The following is a 24928-nucleotide window of genomic DNA, read 5'->3' on the forward strand; positions in this document are numbered from 1 at the left end:
CCAGTGGCCATGTGTGGCTAATGGGTACCAAACTGACAGCAGAGAGAGAGAAAATTTCTATTATCACAGAGTCGTGTTAGATAGCAATGGTCTAGAACCTGAAGGTATAGGCACAGGAGAAAGTGATATAAAGAAGCTCAGGAGATCAAATAAATGTTGTCCTATTGTGAAGATGGAGGCAAATCTGTGGCTCCATTAGGTAAACTAACAACAGAGGAGCACAAGTGATGTGATAGTGGGAACATATTGCAGACCCTACACCCAGAGGGAGGAAAAGGATATTGTACTTACTTTAATGGGTAGTGAAGAGAGTTTTGTGTTATCACAACTGTATTACTGCTAGCAGCTCACAAATGTCTGTTTTCTGGTCTAATGCTTATTCTGACCTCCTCTAACTCTGTGAAGACTAACAGTTTTGTTTTCAAGGAGATTTAGCAAAATTAGATTTGATTTAGTTAGTACTATGCAAGTGACCTTAAATTTCTGTGCAGAGTGCTCTGGTGAAGCTTAGTTGGAAATGTAAAGTTTGGGCCAAAGTCTAAGTGGGCCTTTCTTTACTAAAATGAATCTATTTCTTGGACCCATGGACTCAAAAGGATCTCCAGGAGGATATGAAGAAGAGAACTGAGGAAAGGGCTTGAATTCTACTTAGTCACATAGAATGGGGATGTAGAGAAAAGGTCAATGTGGGTGTTCACTTGAAAGGCAGCTGGTTTTGGTCCATTCAGTTCAGCAACTGCCTCTCCCTTGTGAAGGAGAACCTCACTGTTTTTTTGAATTATGGGATCTAATCCATTTGTGGATTTTTAAATTGACATAGGTAGAGGTAACTAGCCAATTTTAAAAGATGAATTAGAAAAAAAATATAAAGTATCAAAGTACATCTCACAGTAAGGAGAAATTTGTGTCGACTTGTACTCACACACACGTTCTTATATACTGGGTTGTGAAATGTATTTACTACTTTGATCATAGAAGAAATATTTGAAAGTCACTTATCCTATCCAACCAAACATCATGTGATACATTAATCCCTTTTACAAATTCCTAAGAAGTGAAAATTCAACCTTACGGTTAGTATTTTCAGTGTGATAACTGAATTAAATATTTTACCCGAGGAAGATTTAAAGAAAATGTAAATACTCAGCCTGAGAGGGAGAAAATAATTTACAACATTCACAAAAAATTATTTTCATGTATTCAAAGATTATCATGTGGAAGAAAACCAAAGAGAGAAAGTTTTAGAGAAGCAGGCTTTGCTTTTCTTGTAAGGAGAACTTTTTAACAGTTATTCTTTCTGCCTGTTGGACCCAACCACATGAGAACACACCACCTTGTCTGAAAGAAATCACCGTTACCTTCATTGTGTGCGGCCCCTTCAGCGTAAGCAGGTTATCATTTCAAAGTATTGCCATCCACATATCACCCAGTCTATCCATTTTGGGGTTCTACAATCCACTCTTCTTCCTGGTCTTCCATCTCTCTGTCATTATTTACCGTGTTCGGCTGTGGTACTTCTGTATTGCTTCTTATCCCTTTATCCTATCACTTGCCCTCTCCATCTCTCCCCTCGCGCTCATTCCTCTGCTTCATCGTTCCTGTTGCCTCCAGTGGCATCTTTCTCACACCTATATTCTGGTCAGGCCCCTTATAACCGGTGGTTTCCTATTTTCTCCAGAATACATTCCAGACTCTTTATCATACTTTTCCAGTCCCTTCTTTCCAAACCATGTCTCTTACTTTCCTCCTCCAGGTCTTTAAGTCTTTGCTGCCAGTCAGTGCTCTTACCAGTTGCTGGACAGGATGGTTGGCTTTCTGCCTCTTCCCTTTGTGATCATGCTGTTCCCCTTGCAGGGATGCCTTATCTTCCCACCCTTCCCCGCCAGGTGAAATCTTTCAAGTGAAATGTTATTTCTTGACGGAAACTCTCTCTGATCAGCTCCAGATAATTCCCTGCAACAGAATGAAATGATTTCTTTGGTTTATGGCACTTGCCAATAACCTCTGCGGTGGCACTTATTTTATCGAGTGGCTGTGTGCCACCTGGTGTGTATTGAGACTCTGCACAGCAACCCTGAAAATCAAGAGATTGGTGAACTATCGTGTTGTCACAGAGTGATGCCAAGAATTTTGGCTCTGAAGTCGGAGGGACCCAAGTCTATTTCCAGTCCCACCTCTAGAATGATATAATCAGAGGCAATATATATTATCTTTCTGGACCTCTGTTTTCTCATTAGCAAAATTAGCCCAAATATGGAAGCTGTCTCACTGGCTTGTGGTAAGGATGAGTGGAAAGAATTCTAGAGAGTTCTTGCATTTGACCTGGACACCTGGTAATCACTTAGTGGCCATTAACTGGTGGCAACTCCTTTTTATTTTTCTCAGGGTTGTGTCCCACAGTACTCATGTTATGTCACAGAAAGCAGAGCATTTCCTTGCAACCTGCAACCCTTGTTTCTCTAGGAAAACATGAGCTACGTATGCTGAGCTATATATCCTGATGATAAACATTTGACTTTATTTTGAATCTGAGGATAGTCTACAATTGTGGTCCTGAAAAATCTCTAACAGAACTTCACCAGTGCATGTTCACCAAATAAAATTATGAGTAGAATTTTTGTCCAAATCATAGAAAAAATAGCAAATGGATAGACTGCCTTGATATTACTTTAAAATTTTTTTTCTCCATTTTTAATCAGAAACTGCCTGTTTCTACTAAACTCTAGCTTGAAAAAATAGTACATTATTATTAGTGGACACTAGAAAGTAGCCTGTTAAACTAACATTACAATATTGTGTTTTGCTGCTGCTACTATATAGTTAATATAATACAGTACATAGAAAATAATATGATATAACATAATAAAATATACTACACTTATTCCTCTTTTCCAACACAACATAGATGAGTTGAGACTATTGGTGTTTCTTTCAGACAAGGTGGTGTGTTTTCATGTGGTCGGGTCTAACAGGCAGAAAGAATAACTGTTCAAAAGTTCTCCTTACAAGAAAAGCAAAGCCTGCTTCTCTAAAACTTTCACTCTTTGGTTCTTTCTTCCACATGATAATCTTTGAATACGTGATGTTTCCTTGTTTTTCAGAGTATTGTGTCCTACTAGAAGAATATTACCTAAAGTTTGAGAAGCTGAGATATACTGCCTATAAAACAAAAAGGATGTTTCATAATACAAAATTTATAAGCTGAAGTATAATTTTAAAGCTTTGAAAATGTATATTTAGTTTATTTCATATTTTTAAATTATAGCATGGTTTTTTTTTTTTTGTTTTGTACAGCATATGATGTTCATATATAGCTTTAAGAGAAATCACTGTCCTTTCTAAGGTTTAATGTTTTGCTTTAAGGTTGATTAATCATACAAAGAAACTAATGGAGAAAGAAGAAAAACTCTGCATTAAAATTCTTCAGACATTACGAGAAATGCTAGAGAAGAGAGACAGCTTTGTGGAAGAGGTATTTTTAAAAAAAATCTTTTAGTATATAAATGAAGTAAGATTTCCCTAGTGCTATAATCTATGGATTACAATAGGCTATTATATGATCACTTATATATTAATGGTATAAGTACTTATATGAATTAGATAATTTGATTTTATATGGTATTCATCTCTCATGTTTTGTTTAGAGTTGAGAAATAACTAAAATTAGAGTGGCCTGAATATTTGGTTGATTTGGTTTAATATAGTCTGCCTTCATTATGTATGTTTTCTCCTTTTGATTTCAGTAGACCAAATGAGCTTTTTAAACAATGAGTTATGGCATTATTTAGATTTCACATAAAGTTCTGACGTTTATTGAGAATGTCTGTGCATTTTGGCATCTGTTGATTTTTTAAAGATTATACTTATTATTTTTTATATTATACCAAATATTATAAAATAGTGCTTTTTAATAATTGGAGTAGTAAGTTTCTATTCTTAACTGTATTAAGTACTGCACAGATGATTCTCAGAGAAATAGCACCTTATAGATAATAATTGTCAGTCTATTATTAAAAATGACAGCTCAGGTGCTCATTAAGAGGTAGCTAGCAGCATGTTTAATACCCAAGGTGATAAAATATAAGTCTAGAGAAGTTTTTTAAGCTAATCTCTCAATACTTTTATTTAGATATCAAACAAAATTGTACTATGCTTCTTAATAATTTTTTGGTCTGTTTCTATAAATACTAATCATCTGTATTTTAAAATTTCAAGGATTATGTTTATTAACTTATGTATATTCTAATTCTGAAAAGATTGTAGTGTTTTTTTAAAATGCATTTCTGTAGAAATGAAAGGCTGTGGAATCTTGGTTACTAAAAGGAGGACTGTTGCCTCAAAATATTCCATTTGAATCTGATGTTTGCATCAGTAATCAAAATGCCTTCTCTTTTGCAATAGCTTCTTGTCATCATTCAAACTATATTTGGGAAACAAGTTATCAAAATAAAGGGGTCAATGCAACTTTAGCAAATGTTTCTCTGACCCAGGACTCAAGAAAATGCTCACAAATTTGAGTATATGTTTATATAAGTAGAGTTCCTTGGGATTTTTTGTTGTCTTTGATTCCTTGAGATACTGCTATAGATTATTTGATCTTGAATGAAATGCTAGGTCATAGAGTGAAAAATTAGGTCAATGTGAGTGTTTGGAGCTTTACAGTAGTAATATCTTATATATAAGCAAAGAGACATGGCACAGCTTCCAATTACGTATATGAATTGGAAGTGAATCTCACGATTGGGTACATCCAAAAGAAATTAATTAAAAAATAACTATGGATAAATGGCAGAAAGATCAATAGAGGGAAGGGAGTGGGAGTAGAGAGAGGAGGAGGAAGGAGAGGCTCTGGGATCTGAATTAGAACAAGATATACTCTATGTTTTTATAATTATGTCAAAATGGATTCTCCTGTCATATATAACTATAAAGAACCAATAAAAAAGAACATTATTGAATTACTCTAAGAAAATAGAGAAGAAATCAAGTAAGATTTTACGTTGAGTAGTCAAGAGTGTCTTAGTGTAAGCATAGTCAGCTTTTACAAATTTTGTATTCTGATATTTAAAAAGGTTAGTACACTTTGTTCAAGAAACAAATTTATGGATCCAAATAGTTAGATATAGGCAGACAGAACATAAGACAGAATATTGCATTCAAAACAGGTCAAGTTTCAGATAGACCTCTAAGATAATTAAAGTTGGGGGAAATGCAGTCATTTAACTAATAGAAAAAATCTGGGAAATGACTTGTAAGTGTCCTATAAGGATAGAGTAGGAAAAAAATGCAGATGAAAGAATTCTAATTCTTAGACACACCTTGTTTCTAAGTGTTTTGGAAGGAGAAGCATTTTTTTTTTTGTAGTTGTAGATAGACAGCATACCTTTTTTTAGTTTTATTGATTTTATGTTTTTTAAAAACACAACAGTGGAATGCATTACAATCTTTATTACACATATAGAGTACAGTTTTTCATATCTTTGTATATAGAGTATATTCACACCAATTCATGCCTTTATACATGTACTTTGTATTTTTTGTATTACAATTCTTATTACACATATATATCACAATTTTTCATATCTGTTTATATAAAAAGTACGTTGACACCCAATTCGAGTTTTCATACATGTATTTTGGATAATGGTGTCCATCACATTCCACCACCCTTGCTAATCCCCTGCCCCCTCCCTTTCCTTCCCACCCCTCTTCCCTATCTAGAATTCATCTAATCCTCCCATGCTCCCCTTCCCTACCCCACTATAAGTCAGCCTCCTTATATCAGAGAAAACATTCGGCATTTGTTTTTTGGGGATTGGCTAACTTCACTTAGCATTATCTTCTCCGATGCCATCCATTTACCTGCAAATGCCATGATTTTATTCTCTTTTAATGCTGAGTAATATTCCATTGTGTATATGTACCATAATTTCTTTATCCATTCATCTACTGAAGGACAGATAAGTTGGTTCCACAGTTTAGCTATTGTGAATTGAGCTGCTATAAACATTGATGTAGCTGCATCACTGTAGTATGCTGTTTTTAAATCATTTTGGCTATAGACGGAGGAGTAGGATAGCTGGGTCAAATGGTGGTTCTATTTCAAGTTTTTTTTTTTTGTCTCCTCCTCCTCCTCCTCTTCCTCCTCCTCCTCCTCTTCCTTCTTCTTTTGCATTATAATTCTTATTACACATATATACCACAGTTTTTCATATCTCTGTTTGTATATAAAGTATGCTGACACCTAATTCATGTCTTCATACATGTGGAATGTGATGGACATCATTATCCAAAGGACAGCATGCCTTTATTTTGTTTGTTTCATTTTTTATGTGCCACTAAGGATCAAACCCAGTGCCTCACAGTCTAGGCAAGTGCTCTACCACTGAGCTACAACCCCAGCCCCAGGAGAAACATTTCTACTAGTAGAAGCCGAAGATATCCCTGCTGGAAGTTCTTAAGGAAAGAATATTAAATCTAGAACAATTCAAATATCTGTACTGTGGAAGAAGAGATAGGTCTAGAAGATCTCTAGGTAGTGACAGTTGGCCCTCTTTAAATGCTCAGTGCCCAATTGCCTGTGCCAGTGGAGGGGAGTGTAATGAATAGGTCTTGATGAAAGCATTCTGGGTAGGACTCAGAAAGTGGTCAAAGCTATGGTGGGCTCTAAGAAAAACCTGATTTTCAGTAATGGGATAATAGGTGGTTATATTTTCAACTTATTCAGTAGCTTAAAAACCACACAAATTCATTATCTTACAGACTTGGAGGTCAAAGGTTAAAATCAAGAAGTCAGCAGAGGTGTGTTGCCTCTGGAGATTCTAGAGGAGAGTTCATTTCCTAGGCTTTTCCAGCCTCTAGAGGCCTCCTGCATGCCTTAGTTCATGGGCCCTTCCTCCATCTTCAAAGCCAGCAGTGTAGCAGCTTCCAGTTTTCTTCCCCCATGTTCTCTCCTCCGCCCCTCCCTCAACTGTCACATCTCCCCCTCTGGCACCTTTGTCTCCCTTTTTTAAGACCTGTGATTACATTGGAACCACACGAACAATCCAGTATACTCTCCCCTGTCAAGATTCTTTCTTTCTTTCTTCCTTTCTTTCTTTCTTTCTTTCTTCCTTCCTTCCTTCCTTCCTTCCTTCCTTCCTTCCTTCCTTCCTTCCTTTCTTCCTTTTTGCTATTTTTAAAATTTTTTTATTTGTTTTAATGAGTTACACATGACAGTACAATGACCTTGACATATCATATATTTGAATCAGATGGGATATAATATCTCATTTTTCTGAGTATACAGGTTGCAGAATCACATTGGTCATGCATTCACATATATACACACAGTAATAATAATGTCTGTTTCATTCTACTATCCTTCCTATCTCCCCAACCCCTCCCCTCCCCTCCCATCACTTCTCTCTACCTAATCTAGGGTAACGCTATTCTTTTTTTTTAATTAATCATGTATGCAAAATCCCTTTGCCATGTAGGGAAACAGGTTTGCAGATTCTGGGACAAGGAAGGGGATCCTGAGGACATGACCATCTTTGGGGAGGGCATGATTCAGTCCACCACGGTGATCCTTCTACTGACAGTGAGAACTTTCATCTAGAATATAGATTCAGTGCTTACCTGTGGCTGATGAAAATTACTATGTAGGGCAGTTTAAATGAATATGACAAAAAGTGTTTTGAATTGATACTCCTTTGCTGTCTTCAAAATATTTAAAAATATTTTGCTACCTTTCGACAATTCAGGAGAGTACATAGAGCAGGCAGTGTTACCTCCTCATGGCAAATAGAGAAAGAGAGATGCAGAGAGGTAAGCTATGTTAATCACATAAGTTCCCAAATTCCTGGTCCTCTAACACCTCATCAACTGGATTTCTATTATTTGTGTATGGAAGCGTTCCCCAAAGGTTTCTCTGAATTAAATCAACACAGAAAACTCAAATCGGTGTTTTTCATTTTAGCTCTCCTATTACATTTAAACTCTACCTATTTAAATGTAAAAATGTCAGTTGAAAAGAAAATCTCCATTTTTATTTCCTTGGTTCCTCTGGAGTTATAGGTAGAAACAAACTCAGTTTCTCCTTATAGCTACTCTAGCAACACACTTCTGACACCAAGTGTGCATGGCGTTTTACCCACCCAGCAAGCAAGCAGTGCTGTAGCATCAATTAAATTCTGATACCGTCTACCTGGGGATAACGTGAGATCCCAGAGTTTGAGGGCTCAGTCCCCAAGACTGCTCCCTCTTCAGGAGCCACTTACAAGCCCCAACTTGTTTTACCTACTTCTGACCAACAAGATATAAACTTGGGTTTCTATTACTCCCTCCTTAGGTTCGATTAATTTGCTAGAGCCCCTTATAGAATTCAGGGAAATGTTTGCATTTACTGGTTTATTGTAAAGGCTATTACAAAGGATACAGATGAACAGCTCAGTGGAAGATGCACAAGACCAGGCATAAGAAACGGGTAAAGACCTCCCTCTCTGAGCACTCCAATCTCTAAATGTTCAGCTATCTGGAAACTCTCTGAATCTCTGAACCCTGTCTTTTTTTTTTTTTTTTTTTAATGGAGTCTTCATTTCCTAAGCATGCATGATTATATTGCTAGCCTTTGGTGATCTACATAATGGTGAGTCCCTCCTCTTCCCTGGAGGCTGGAGGTGGGGATGAAAGCCCTAACCTTCTCATCCTGTCTTGATATTTCCAGTGAAACATCCCCATTCTGAAGGATTTTTCACTTTGGAGATTCCAAGGATTTTAGGAGTTGTATGTCACTTCCAAATAGTAATTTCAAACATCACAGTCCCTGACACCAGAAGTAGGTTGTGTTTTTTGTTTTTGTTTTTTTTGTGTGTGTGTGTGAGAGAGAGAGAGAGAAACAGAGAGAGAGGGAGGGAGAGGGAGAGAGAGAGAGAAACGCGCATGTGTGTATATCTGGTAAAAATTTAAAAATAGGGCAACCAAGCATGATGGTTCATGGTTGTACCAAATGCTCTTTAAGGCAATTTCTAAGTTTTCTGATTTGGCTATCTTTTGTGTGATATTTTAAGGAACTAGATTAAGGATATATATTCTACATTTTATCTGGTATTCAGTCAATTGTTTTTTTGAAAGCTTACAATTTATTATACCTCTGAGTTCTATTCCTAAATTAATTATGCTTAGGGATATTTTTTTTCTTTCATCATATTTCTTAGTTTTTGTCCATAAAGCTGAGAAATAAGATGTGGGTAGACGAAATCAGATTCTTGAAAGGATAATAAGTAAAGGAGCATTTAATTTCCTGTTATATGTGTCTACACATGAAATCATCTAGGGATCATGTAGTGACTTGTTGTCGTACTTATTTTTATTGAAGGATAAAATGTGAAAATTATGTATAGAAAGTCCTTAAAGGGAAAATTTAACTGAGTTTTAGGAAACCTCCATCAAAGTATTTTTTGTGTAGGTGATTATAATAAGCAAAATTTTACAAAGGATATAACTCTGACAACTTGGTAAGTGCAGTGGATCTTTGGGGTTGCTCATATTTTAAAAGCTTTTTAATTTTTAAATTTTAATTGATACATTCAAGTAGCATATATTTATGAGGTATAAAAGATTTTTTAAAAAATAACAAGACAGACCTATTTATTTGTATTTTATAAAAAATAACATGTTGGAAATTTGGGGGAGGGAGAGAGAATGTATATTTCAAAAAGCTTTAGGGGAGTATGATTTCTAATGTTCTGTGTCTTAAAAGCCATTTTGTTCCCTGCTTCTTTTGTTTCCACGATGTCTTTACCATAACAGAGAAGTAGCTGGTGGTGTATTTGTGCCGTTGAACCCAGTAGCTTAACTAGAACACTGTGCCTTTGCTTTATACATTTAAAGAAACTGTGGGCCTCAACCTGGGCAGAGGCTTGCCTGAGGTGGCACTGGGGAGAGAACCTGTGTGGACCAGGTAGAGCTGAGCCAAGGCAGCTGAGGGGGAAGTAATAGGTGCTCAGAGGATGAGTTTGATCTTATGGATTTTGGGGGGGAGGTCCATTTCCTTCCTCTTCCACTGTGTAGTATATATTTTCATTATGATTTGTAGAGCATTAAAAATTATTTCTCTCATAAAAAGGGAGAAATATATATATAAATCAAACTGTAAAGATGCCTGAAAGTTCTGATCCCAAATATATAAAACTTATGACTTCTGTACTTTAGGATTGGAAAGATAGTGAGTATTGAAAATATTCCATGATAACTTTTGAACTGGTATGTGAAAGTCATTCTGTTTACATTGGAATGAGAGCAATTGACCTACTTATCATGCCAATCACAATTTCCCCTGTGAATATTTTCCTATGGATGTTACACGAATACATATATACTCAACAGGACAACAAGGAGGTTTAGAAAAGTTCAACATTCTTAAAATGTTCAGATTTAAAATAGCATCTATCCTTGGAATAGTATTGCATAGAGATTCAGAAATTTCTTCTATAATAGCTATGGTGCAGGGGTTTTTTTATATTAAAGAAAATTTTGAGGTATCTCGAGATAGCTATGGTGCAGTTTTAAGCAAAGGTTTAAAAAGATATTAACAGGCATTGATTAAGTTTATCGTACATCAGATGCTATTTCTAATCTTTTATGTGTTATCTTATTTAATCCTCATCCATATGTCATTATTATCTCCCTTTTACTAACGAGGAAACTGAGGTATAGAAAGATTAAGTTCACACATCTGGTAGAGAGAAGAGAGCTGAGATTCCAATGTAAACATTTGGGCTCCTAAGTTCACACTTAGCATATTAGATGTAAAGAGGTTATAGGATTTGAGCTGGGTTATTGCTCAGTGGTAGAGCACTTGCCTAGCATGTGAGAGGCACTGAGTTCGATTCTCAGCATCACATATAAACAAATAAAATAAAGGTACATTGACAACTAAAAAAAAATTTAAAAAGAGAGTATAGGATTTATAATTCCAACACTTCTATTTTCTTGGATTACATCTAAATAAAATCAAAATCTCTTTAGTTTCATTTTTGATAATTTTTCCCAAGTGTGTACTAGAATACATATTCAGTGAGCTGCTAAGGAAAGTCTTGAAGTTTTTAGTTTAAATTGATTGAGAACAATGTGATACAGTAGCTATGAGGATTTTGGAAGATTTACTTTTATAGATGTACAGATCAAGCTCAGAGCACCCTCAGCCTCTCACTGTGCCCATAGTCTGAGTTGTTAGTAACAAGAACATTAGCTGTAAAAGTTCTAAACCATACCTGGTAAGATGACTATTGTAGACAGCCCCTTGAGGAAATGTGGCTTTCAACAAACAGCATCTAATTGAGAGCTGTGATCTTTACAAATGCCCCAGTGGGCTAGGTGATATTTACACCTTGCACAATGATAGCAAACAGTGGCTTCTTGATTTGAAAGTTGCTATCTGGAGCGATATGGATAAAGATCTTTGAGAAATGATGTCTTGAGTTATTTTTAAGATCTCCTCCATTTTTTAAACTAAAATTTACTGTCACCTGACTTAACAATAATTTATTCTTTTCCTCAGCAAGGAAAAGGAATCATTGTAACTAATCTTTTATTTCTGGTTTTGAGAAGCAGCAAAAAGAATGTCAGAATTATATCAAGCAACTTAATTCTCCTCCATCAAATATGCATACCTGTCAGTCCTAGCAGTAATCATATCATTGCAAATTTATAAATTGTATCCAGCTTCTCTTGTAAGAACCTGTGCAGGATCATTCATCTTCTGTGCATGTTACTGTTTTTTTAGAAGGTAAATAAACAAATTTGGGTAGAAAGGCTATAGAGACTGCATTATAATTGAAGAATTTGATAACTTTCTTGCCAAGGAAAATAAATTTGAGTTTTAGTGTCAACTGTATTTTGTGGTATAAAAGTAAGAAAACTTAGCAAATTTTTAAAGTAATCATTGAAACCATACAAAAAATTACAAAGCTCCTAATTATGCGTTGCCTTTACTTTCCCATTTCAAAATGTTACAGAATAGCATCCATTGCCTCAATGGTTTTTGAGACATGCTATGATTCTAGAGATCTATGCCCAAAAAGGTTATAATGAAAACATTACCTATATTTAGAAGGTGATTTCCATTCATTGCCTCCATTAAGTAGTGAAAGACACTTGGTAACTAATGATTGCAGATGAAGAATGTTATAGTGATTTAAAAAGAAAAGAAAAACAGATAATAAAGAACAAAAAAACCCACTAAAATTAATATATTATTAAATTGTCATGTTAACTATTTCTCTCTAAATCTAAATCTAACTTAAACCCTTTTTCAGGAAGCATTTCACAATTAGTTTAACTCCATATTATTCTATACTGTAATCATTTAAGCATGTATACAGTCCTATATGTGTTATTTTTGTAGACCTTTAGAACAGGCCTGATGAAGATTTTCCTTCCTGTGTGTCCTGGTATTTTAAATAACCTAAAAACCCCTCAAGGACAGGTCTGCAGTTTTAGTAGGCGAAAAAATGACCCCAAAAGCTTTGAATGATGATATTCTATGAAGGTACAATTTTGTATTTCTCTCTAGTCTTAGTTCACACTCCAAAATATGTTGTGCTATCTGAAACAGAGACTGTTGATCTTACCCTCACCAAAGAATTTCTAGTATTTAACACCATACCCTCTGCACAGCTATTGCTCAGCAAACATTTGTAGATTGACTGACTTACTTCCACAGAGCTATAAATGTTTGTGTGCAGATGTAACCCGGTGGCCTTCAGTGGTCCTAGCCAAGAAGCAGATTCTGCAAGCATCACTTCAAGTTCCATTTTGCATATCTTTGTAACCCAGGAAAAGCAGGATTCTTTATACTTTTGACACACCTGTAAAATTGGCCAGTAGCAGAGAGGGCTGATGATGGAGACCCTCTTACAGAAAGTACCATGTCTAATGGGCTGTTGTCTTTGCTTGCTGTGTGGCCTGGGAGAACAAAGGGGAAGATGTGAAGAATCCTCAGACACTGCACAGTAATAGTGGGAGTTCAGCCAGGAGGGCTGGAGCAAAGGAAGGATACTGTGGTCTGAAGGCCAGCAAATGGAGAGGCTTCTGTTCCAGAAAGAGTTTCCTTCCCTGAGAAGAGACTTGGTAAGAACATGCAAGGAGACTTAGCCACTAAAGAACAGAAATACCATGTAAGCTTTGAACCTATAAAATCAGGAAAAGACTCCTATAAAATCAAGAGGACATGGGAGTAGTGGGGACTCTGGAGAGAGACCAAGGTCCAGTCAACAGAATGGGGACACTGTTAAGAGTAGCTAGCCCTAGAACCCACTAATTATTGATCTCACAGAGCATCAGAATCTCCTGACATTGGATAAAATTGGTGCTTGGAACTGCTCTGTGCTTTTACCATTGCAAGGATGAGGAGAAATATAATGGATACAGAGAAGATTGGGTCTGATACATTTCACTGTTCTTATCAGATTCATTAATTTATAAACCACTATTTGAGCAAGTCCTCACATAAGAAATAAACTGCCTAGTATATGAGGCCCTAAATCCACATTATTATGACCGCTGTATTGTTGCTGAACTGTTGTCAATTATGTGTATCTAGAGAAGTCCTTTGCAAGGTAACAAGGTGTCCATGTCACTTGGATCTTCACAGTAACTCTCTGAGGGAGCAAAGGATTATTTTAACCTTCATTTTATAATTATGAAGAAAGACACTGAGAGGACATCACCCTAGTAAGAATCACATGCTTGGTAACTGACAGAGCATAAATATGAAACAAGGTTTTCTTGTTCTACTCCCTATAATACTTCTCCATGTGGCAGGGAATTAAATAATATTAGTGAAAAATAAATGATAATTTGAATATTATTTCAGTTTTTCAATTTCCTGCTTTGGACTGATTCATTTTGTTACCTCTAGAAACCGGGAAGTTCAACAGGCCTTAAAAAACCCAAACCAAAAACAAAGCATAAAGGGAAATATAGTCTCATCCCACTTTAAGGTATCTGCCCTATAAATAATAATAGCTGCTAAAACTTTTGCTTTGTTATATTGTAATTCATAAAATCTTCATATCAATACACTGAGGAACTTCACAGCAGAGAAAGGTAAAGAAACTTGTCCATGTTTACACAGCAAGGAAATCGTAGAGTCAGGATGAAACCCCAGGTCCTCTGGCTTTACAGTCCATGTTCCTAATCACTACATAGTATGTTCTTTCATTCTGTTTGATATCAACTTCAAAGCAGTAGAAATTTCATGCTTGGCTGCCAGAGGAAAACTATTTTCCTATTACAACAACACCAAACCACCTTAAGACATTTCTTCTTGTATTTAATGATTTTGAACATCTACCATTTACTGATTTCTTCAGAATGGGCTTGATTCCTGCATATTCCATCTGGTACTTGAAAGTCTCAAACATTTTTGGATAAATCTTATTTGCTTAAAGCAAAACAACACACAACAATTTGAATATATGCAGGTTGCTCAGTGAAATTATTGGGTTTATCTTTTCTCAGTTGTTTCTAGTTTTTGATTGAATCCAGGGTACAACATAATTAAATGAGAAGAAGTAGACAATTAAAATCATATTAAATACTTATAATTTAGATGAAAGAGATAGAATGATGTTGAAGATATTAACCCAGATATATGCACTTATATAATTTCTATCCCAGGTATTGAGTTGATTTGATTTTCTCTCACAATGCCAGAGTAGAGCAATCAGGAAAGTGTATGGAGAAGGTAAACAGTAACTAAGCGATAACCTCCCACTTGGGTGTATCTTCAAGAAAGATGTCTTTTTAGGCTTTTTGCAATCTACCACTGTTTTTTTATTCATTAAACTAGTAGGTTACAACATATGTAGGGGTGGTGAACGTCCCCATACCCTTTGTAGTTAGACAAGACCTCCAGCTACTACACTGTTTGCCTACTCTCTTGAAAGACTGCCATATCAATTCCACCATGCTTTTATCAGTCAGTGACCAAAATGTAAATAACAAACCCTTCCTCTCATGCCCTTTGCATGCCACGTTTCCTTGTCAGTTCTCTCTTTCTCAGTTTCCCAAGTTGTCCTCCTCCCTCTATGGACTTCACACTCAGCAAACTCTCCTGTATCTTTATCCCCTTTTGCTTTATAGGAATCCTCATTCTCTTCTAAGGTCAGCTTCTTTCTCAGCTGATTTGTAGGAAGTGTCTTTTCTCACTTACCCTCCATGTGAAGAGTTTTGCAGCCTCCTGTTGTTACTTCAAGGTGGATTTCCCTGCCTTCTTTTGAAATTCTTCTTTCAGACAAAGACCCTCTGACTCTGTCACCCTGGCATCTGCCAATGTCCTATCACTCCCTCTCATCCATCCAAGACTTTGGGACCTAGCACATAGTCTTGGCTCTCGGACCTGACACATCAAGGGCAGTCCATCTGGGCTTAGTGGCTGATCCTCTGGCCTCTGGGGCCTTGACCTCTGAATCTGTACTGCCTACCTCCATGGTCCACTACTCACTTCTGTGATAACAACTTGGAAATTTTCATCACCAGGAATGGCTTCTCCTCCACATTGCTGATTCAGGAATCTCAGTGCACTGACCTTTACTCTTTTCCATTCCATTTGCTTCTTTAGCTACAACTGCTATCATTGTCCTTTAACCTAATGATAACCATTGATCCTGCTTATTTCCCCGTTCTCCAAGCTTGCTCCCTTCCTTTGCATATTAACCTTAGATTTCATAGTCACAAGCTCAACCACTGAGCAGCTGGGATAGTGCACCAACAGACAGCTTGGAAGAGGGGTGAAGTTGTTCTTCCTAAGAAAATTGGAGTATTGTTGCCAATAGATGGGGAAAGGGATGCCAGGCAGGCCCAAACAACCAAAGACCACCTCATTCTCTTCTACAAAATCTTGCCAGATTGGGCTTTTTAGATTAAGTTACTTGGCTAATGTTCCTGTCCCACTTAAATGTATATGCCACCTCTTTCCAAATGAAACCAGAAATCTTGGCTTGGAGTTTCCTTTACAAAAAAAGCTTCTTCTTCACTGTACACACAGGCACTCTGTGTTCTCAAAAAACTGAAGTGACTGAGGATATCTTTTCTTAAGGCTGAGAAAACATATGGACGAAAGTATGCTACTTCTCAGCGTCTGTAGCCTTTCGACAAGACATCTGCTACAACATTTTTTGTACTTGGATCATAGACTGTTGTTTGCCAATTGTTTTCATAAATATTAATCTTTGAGATCTTGACTGACACACAAGTTGTTCTTTTTGGATTCTTTCTTCTTTTCTCCTTTATGCGCTCCATCTTTAAACAATTGTGCTATAGTACAACAGAAAAGGATTTTCTTATGAAAAATTCCTGTCTTAAAAATGGGAGCTAAATCATGTCTAATTTCAAAACCTTGTAAACCTTTTTTTTCCCCTTACATTTGAATTCCCCCCTTTTTTTTAGATTTAACTAAATTTGTTTCCATTGGAGTAATGTTTCTGCATTAATTTTGTGAAAGGAAGTCTTTTGCTTCAGGCTTTAAAAATACCTGAGGGAAACCTTTAAGCCCAACTTCCCCAAGTACTTGACTGATTTGGCTCCAAGGTGGAAGAAACCATTCCTTCTTAGTCCGAAGCTACAGACTTTGCAACTGGTTCGCGATTTTGAACTGCACTGTAGGTAGCCATGATGTTCTATCATGGCATTTGATATGTATTAATTTTTATTTTATGTTTGTATGAGAAAATAATTGGGAAATCTGTAACAGAAAATATAGTCAGCACATCTTCTGCCAAAGGGTGCTATTTAATGACTCAGTAAAGTTTTATTGGACTTCTGTGGCTTCTACCATAGTCTGACTAGCAAGTATGAAGCTTCCATGTGCTACATGCAGATTTGGCGGCAGGGGGCTCATTTTTATTATTTGTGGCAATACATGGTTTATTTTACTGTTACCTATAGAGACCAGTGATTTAAAACATTTAAAATGGTTTCAGTTACTGCTCAATTAATAAAGCAATTTTTAACCTCAAGAATGAAAAGTGCTTCATACAGATTCTTGATCTAAAGGTCCCTCATCAAATTATCAGCTCCTGTGAAACCCATTGATGCAGGACAGCAAGTGACCAAGTCTGCAGAAGGACTGTTGGGCCACCTTGACATTGCATCTTTCCTTTGTAGTAAACTACCTATTAAACGTTTAACTTATTTTTTTTCCTATCTTTTAAATCACATTGTAAGATCTTGAGAAGGAAGTTCCATTCTCTGGTTTCCATAAAAGATTTGGTTGGTCCTTCTTTCTTTCCTTCTTTTTTTCTTTCTTGAGTCAGAATACTGTATTGTTAAAGGAGAGTCAGTAAATTAGAAAATATAGTAACTCATTGATTTGTGATGAAATTGTTATTTCTTCAGCTCTAGCTAGAATGATTTAAGATTTATGTTTAGAGCAGAAGGTCCTTTTCTGCCTTGCACTCTTTAAGGCTATGTCAGTGTTAGGAATGTATCTTGCAGTTGAGATCAAGCAGTTTTCTCTGAGGTCTGTTGTCAAGAGTCATGTTCTGGAAGTAGAATGAGATTCACATGTTTGCATACCGTCTTGCTGATTCTTGCCAGGGATACTTCTTGGAACATTTATACTGAATATTTCTGTAGTTCCTTTATTTTAGGGAGAAAAGAGAAGATTATAAAACTGGGAACTATTCCATGATTGGGCCAGAAGTGGAGCAGCAGATGAAGGACCCACTCCAGGAAGGTCCCTGACGAAGCAGCTAGTGATTCTCCATGACTAGGAGGGTGGGCGTGTTGAGCACTGTCCCCTGAGTCATGGATCAGGCACCAGGGAGAGAATTATTTGGAGAAAAGCCTTATTTTTTCTTATGTGTTTTGATCAGATAACCAACACCTCTTACAAAAGGAAGGAAATGATACCATTTATATTAATTTGCATGGACTGCCATACAAATTTCCACAGACGATGTGGCTCAGACAGTAGAAGTTCATTTTCTCATGGTCTAGAAGTCGGAAATGAAGGCATTGGCAGGGTTGGTTCCTTTGGAGGGCCTGGAGGGAAGGATTTGTTCCAGGCCTGTCTCTTTGGTTTGTAGAAGACCAATTTCTCCTTGTATCTTCATGTAGTCTTCACTCTGTGTGTGCCTGTATCCAAATTTCCTCTTCTTTTAGGAACACCATTACATTGCATTAGGGCCCACCCTAATGACCTCATTTTAATTCAATTATCTGTTTAAAGACCTTGTCTCTAAGTATGACTATATTCTGAATTCTGAATTACTGGGGGTTAGAACTTTACATAAATTTTTTTCTACATTTTTTTATTGGTGCATTATAGTTTGCATATAATAGTAGTATTTTCTGTTACGTATTTGAACTCACACACAGGATTACCATACAATTTGGCCAGTATCATTCTCTAGTACTTCTCTCTTTCCTCCCTTCCTCCTCCCCCTGGTCCTATTCCTCTGCCCTTTGATTTTTCATGAGATCCCTACCCCTACCTTTCTTTTCCTTTTTCTATACTAGCTTCCACATAGAAGAAAAAAAAATATGAGTCTTGACTTTCTGAGATTTGCTTATTTTGCTTAACATAATATTCCCAAGTTCCATACATTTTTCTACAAATGCCATAATTTCATTTTTATTTATGGCATGAATAAAACTCCATTGTGCACATATACCACACTTTATTTATTCATTCATCTGTTGATGGACACCTAGGCTGGTTCCATAGTTGGGGTATTGTGAATTGTGCTGCTGTAAACATGGGTGTGCATGTACGTAATAGTATACTGACTTTAATTCTTTAGGATAGATACCCAGGAGAGGTACATAGGAATTTTTGAGTGGGCCCAATTTAGTCCTAATACCAGCTCAGTCTTTAATCTACTTATAGATGAAACATGTGCAAATGTTTTCTGTGTTTGCTTTTGTGTTCATTTTGTTGAGGGCAGCCAAACTGTACTGAGCAGATTGTTGGCATTTCCAAGTTATTTCTAAACATTATTATTTAAATTGGTCCAAACCAAGACAAGAAACATAAAAAGGGAGTTTTATTTTCCTCTTGTTTTACATCTTAATGTTCAAAGAAAGCAATTGTTTGGCATGACATCTAGAAAAACATGGATGTTTGATCCATGTTTTATGGATATAGATGTTTGAGCATAAAGTTAAAACACTAAATAGAGCTGAGTGGTTCTGAAAAAGCAAAGTGGGAGAATTTGAAAATTTGATAGAATCATGTTCGTCATAGTTTTTAGCCTTGGATCATTCTCTAAAATGGATAGCATTTTTTGACAGTTTCAGCATTTTCATGAAGAATTATAAATTTCACATGTGAACTTTAGAGTTTCCTATTAGCTACACTTAAATTCAAGAAATTTTCTGGAAAAACATTTAATCATTGTGTCCCTCTCATAGCAAAACATATGCTTAAAATCCTTCTTTGAAGACAGGGGATGGAGCTCAGTAGTATAGCACTTGCCTAGCATGCATGAGGCCTTGGTAGTTCTGTCCTCAGCACTACACACACATGCACACACAGAAAGAGAGGAAGAAGGAAAAAGAGAAAAAAAAAAGCATGCTTTTTTGGGAAGCATTTCATACTGTTTATAAGTTTTCATAAACCATATATATGCACAGTTTTGTTTTTTATTTTGGTAAGTGGTCAGTTGTTAAAATGTTGGTGGTTAATCCTAATACCCACATAAAATGAATTTTTAGACCACCAATAAGGATGCTAATTTTAGCCCATGATGCAGTCAAGCCTTAATAACTTATTCCTTGTGCCTGTATGTGAGAGAGAAAAATGAAACAGTAAATTCTCATTATTTTAAGCAAGGATCACATCATAGTATTACTTTCACAAATATCCTGGTTTATGGATATTTTTCTGATATTTTAAGGCAATACTGTTGTATCTTCTTAGGTATAAAGATTTTCTACCTCTAGTGTATTTTAAACCAATAGAAGGAGAATAAGCAGTATCAGAAAAATGACACATACAGAATAATTCCTCCTACCCTTAACAAATGACTTCTTTTATAGTCAAATTAAGATTATTGGTCATTTGTGTTTTGATGCGGGGATAGTCTTTCCTGTAGGGTTATGAGTGATGGCCTACTTCACTACACACACAGGAAAAGGGAATTTCCTGGCATCCTTCAGATATGCACTTACAGGTGTGTGTGAATGCAATGAATATGAAGCACAGCATGGCAACAGAAAGGCACAGGTGTATGTGAGGAAATACCTCCTGTTGGCATGGGAAAAATGGGGGAACTTTGACTGGGCAAAGGAGGGGAGAGTCAGGAGGGTGCAAGGGGGCAGGAAAGATGGTGGAATGAGATGGACATCATTACCCAAGGTACACGTGTGAGTGTGATTGTACATGTTGAGTGACACTACATCATGTACAACCATAAAAATGTAAGTTGTGTTGCAATGTGTACAATGGATCAAAATGCATTCTGCTATTATATATACCTAATTAAAATAAATAAATTAATTTTAAAGAAAAAGAAAAATCAATGCTGAGGAAGGTTACTCTGGAGTGAGAGGCAGTCTGACCTGCACAGGAGTAGCTATTACCAGGCATGGCCATAAATGCTTCACAAAGCTAAGAGGAGACTAGGAGCAGTGGCACACACCTGTAATCCGTGAGAGGCTGAGGTTGGAGGATCTCGAGTTCAAAGCCAGCCCCAGCAACTTAGCAAGGCCCTAAGCAATTCAATGAGACCCTGTCTTCAAATAAAATATGAAAAAAGGTTGGGGATGTGGCTCCGTGGTTTAGTGCCTCTGGGATCAATCCCTGGTACAAATAAAGCTAAGAGGAGTAAAATATCCAGAAGCATTTTTAAAAGCCAAATTTTGTACCTGTCTACTGCTAAAGTTTTTTGAATTTAGTTTTGCTCTGGTTTGGTTAGTACACATGTCCAAGGTATGTGGTAAATGTTCAGGGTATGTGGTAAATGAAAGGCTAGGGATAACATTCAGACTCTAATATGAAAATCTGTTGTCCAATTTAATTGTTCACTGCTGTTATTTTCAGTGCATTTATTGAGATGGCTTACGTGCCTAACGCTATAGGGTTACACTTGTTTGTACTTCATGTTGCCTCAGATATTTCAGTGGGCAGAATATGATGAGCGCATTAGGAAACTACAACAAATATTATAGGGATCCAGGAGAAACCAGGCTCAGAAATGAACTTGTGTGGTTCTCAGATATCTATCTTTTATCTTACTCTGAAGGGTATTTAAGATAAAAATAATTTACCGTAACTGATTTATTGGGCCACTTACCATTCAGTGGCTACCCAAACCTACAAATGTTGATAGTTCAACACTAAAAGTAGGTCTAAATTGAATCATAAAAAGCTTAACTCTTGAAAGATTTATTTTTGGCTTTCATGTATAAGTTCTTTTTCTGAGTATAATTTTTTATGATTTAATATTTATAAATCAGCATACATTGAGAGAACTGAAAATAAGTAAATGAAATAACTTTGGAAAGAAGCATTTCCTTTTTCTCTGAGCTTATCATTACAATTACATGTAGATGGACCAACATATCTGAAAAAGCTATATAAAGGTGGGTTTCTTACCCAGAAATATGCTCATATCATTAAGAACCCAGCTCTTAGGGGTTGAGATTCACCACCATGAACCCTGAACCAGGCATAGCTCCTGAAGATGGAAGTAGAAAGGAGAGATTTGAGTGTAGAAATTATGACTGTGTTGATTCTAGGTCTTTGTAGCCTCTGTTGGGGGAAAAGAATGGTCTTCCTCCCACAATTACTTCTGACCCAAAAAGAAAGAAAACATCTCTAGGATGAATGGGGAAAAAATGACCTTCAATGAGACATTTCCTCAGAAGATCATGACTACTAGCAACACAGATAATAATGTTTTCCAAATACAAATATGGACACACGAGAATGGCCCAATAATTTCAAGTATTCTGTGGCCTCGGAGTCTGTCTTTGAAGACTTCAGATATACCACATTCCAGAAGAAGTTAGTTGGCCTTCTGACCCCTATGAATGAGAAAACAAATGATTATTTCTAGTTTTACTAACTATATATGACTCAAAATAAATTTAGTCAATCTGACTTTATAGACCTAAGATGGTCTTTAAAATAACTTTGGGGGCTGAGGATATAACTTAGAGCACTAGTCTAGCATGTGGGAGGCCCTAGATTTAATTATCAGCACCAGAAAAAAAAAGGCATCTTTGGACATTTGTAGGGATTGCTGGTTGGGACACTGGGTTCTTGATATGTCACTATGGGATTTTAGTCTCCTTTGTTCTCACCTATGTCACCTGTCAAGTTAAATTAAAAGCCAAAGTTGAGCCAAGTGATCTTTTGAGGTCTCTTATAACATACTTCTCTGATTCATTTTTCCTTTTTGGATTTATATTGTTAATGTGACACAAAGCATGTAAATTTCTTTTTAGAAATAGTGGAGGGTACAGTTAGACTGCACCACAAGATTTTAATGCAAAAAAATGTTGATGCCTATTGTGCCAGGAACTGTACTAGCTCCCAAAGATATGGTAGTGAAATAAAACAATGGAATGAAGGGACAAAGGCCACTCAGGAGTGGAGCTTATATTCTGATGGCAAGGTGGTTTGTACGATCTTGCTCTTTAATACTGAATTACTCTGCTGCCTCTGTCAGGGCAGTAGCAGGGCAAGAAGAATGAAGAGTGGCGAGATTTGTGTTCTGTGTGGGGTGTTAAGAGAATGTCTTTCTGACAGGGTGATATTTGACAGAGATCCAAGGAAGGTCTCCTAACTCAGGATCCTATACCAGGAACAGTTCCTGAAGTTGGAAGTGTTTAGAAGTCACTGAGGGGAGAGAAAGTCACTGAGGAAAGGCACTTTGCAGATATCCTAGGCAGAGGAATGAGCATGAGCAAAAGACCTCAGTCAGGAGCTCCTGTTCCGTGTTTGAGAAATAGCAAGGAAGCCAGTGTGGCTGGAGAAGAGTTAGTGACAGTGTCAGCCATGAGATCAGAGAGGTGGGCCAGGGGCTGCAGCAGGCAGGGCCTCTGCAGGATGTGGAAAGGACTTTGATTTTTTTTTCCCCTCTGAGTTAGAAAAGAAGCCATCAAAACACTTTCTATATGGAAGTAAGTTAAATCTGATCTATGATTTACAAGGACCACTGTGTCTGCTATAGAGAGTACACCTAGAAGGACAAAAGTGATAGCAGGGAGAATTTTTAACAGGTGGTTGTACAGGTCTAGGTGAGAAATGAAGGTGATCGGGATCAGAGTGATGATAGCAGTAGAGATGAGAAGTCATTGGACTTTGGATAGATCGTGAAATTGCAGTGGATAGATTTTTTTTTTTTAGTTTTAGTTGGACACAATACCTTTATTTTATTTGTTTATTTTTATGTGGTGCTGAGGATGGAACCCAGGGCCTTGCACATGCTAGGTGAGTGCTCTACCGCTGAGCCAGAACTCCAGCCCCAAGTGGGCAGATTTTACAGATGGATTGTACATGTGGTATACGAGAAAGAGGAGTCAAAAATAACTACAGATTGTGGCTTGAGTAATGGGAAGATGGGAGGTGCCATTCATTGTGAAACGAAAGACGACAGAAGGAATTTTATCCACTTTCATGTCCTAGTGCTCAGCAGAGTAAATAGGTACAGTACAGAACTGACCTAGTTAGGCATGAAATTATTCTACTCCTACCAGGTTTCTGCAAATAGAGAAGGCAAGGGTGATGAATTTCAGCCAAGAAATCACACCCACTTGGCATGATATGTTGAGCATCCAAATGTCCACAGTGTCAAAGGGGAAAATGCAGTTTTAATTTGGAGGGAGATTGAATCTTACAAGGGAACAATAGAAAAACCTTAAAGCTTACACCTAAAATTCTTCTGGACGCATAGAGTAGATTTGAGCAGGGTTTTTTTTTTGTTTGTTTGTTTTTGGTTTTTTTTTGTTTGTTTGTTTTTGTGGCCTCTGAAGAAATGTTATTTCAGCCCAACTTCTGCCTTCAGGTTTCCATGTGGAGGAGCATGGTTGTAATAATTGACTAAAGAAGAGAACATCCTAACGTGATGGGATGGACTCTTATTTTCCCAGGATAGATGCAGTTTTAAAACATGCAAGTGTGTTGAATCCTATGTTTAGTTCTGTGGCCCCAAATAAGAATTTAACACCTTAATGGTTCTATTTCCGGCTAGGGCTCGAGGAAGCCCTTTCAATAATATTCAATAATTTCAGTAATATTCCTCTCCCAGTATTTGGAACCATGGGCAGACACAGGAGTCATTTAGGTTAATACAAAAATGTTACTTTCATAACTGAAACATCTAACTGGAAACATGCCTCTGGATCTGTGGGTATTTAATAATATTTTTCCCTACCTACTAATAGCCCCAGATGCCTGGAGGGCAAGCCTCTTGGAGCATGGCAGAGAGAGGTCCAGAATTTACCTGTGCTTGTGGTCAGGCAGAACCCAGGAGAGACTTGGCTAAGCACACTGCCAATTAGATAAGGCCCTTGCTCTTTTCCAGGGAGGAGCGAGTGAGTGGAAAGAGAGAGGTTAGGTGTGTCACTAATGGAAGGTTCTCCACCTGGGACTCATGAGGCACAGAGAAAGGCACTTCCCCACTGACCTTTCTCCAATGGGATGTTTTCTCATTACATAATAAGCTCTTGTTGCCTTTTGCAAGCTAAGTTCACTTTCTTTTTAAAATTCTAATTTGTTATGTATGATAGCAGAATGCATTACAATTCATATTAACATAAAGAGCACAATTTTTACATCTCTGGTTGTATACAAAGTATATTCACACCATTCATGTCTTCATACATGCACTTAGAGTAATGGTGTCTATCACATTCCACCGCCTTTCCTACCCCTATGCCCCCTCCTTTCCCCTTTCTCCCCTTTGCTCTATCTAGAGTTTATCTAATCTTC

General features: G+C 36.9%; 1 protein-coding gene across 2 annotated transcripts in view; it reads left to right on the top strand.

Moving 5' to 3' along the window:
* Itpr2 (inositol 1,4,5-trisphosphate receptor type 2) overlaps positions 1-24928 on the top strand; it is a 481279-nt gene that overhangs the window by 262839 nt on the left and 193512 nt on the right. For both annotated transcript variants that reach the window (XM_027934069.2, XM_071610047.1), the window contains one exon: positions 3364-3472. In XM_027934069.2, coding sequence (XP_027789870.1) covers positions 3364-3472 — 109 coding nt within the window. The remainder of the gene's footprint in view (positions 1-3363; positions 3473-24928) is intronic.

Source organism: Marmota flaviventris, chromosome 3, assembly GCF_047511675.1.
Source record: "Marmota flaviventris isolate mMarFla1 chromosome 3, mMarFla1.hap1, whole genome shotgun sequence".
Classification (NCBI taxonomy): Eukaryota; Metazoa; Chordata; class Mammalia; order Rodentia; family Sciuridae; genus Marmota; species Marmota flaviventris.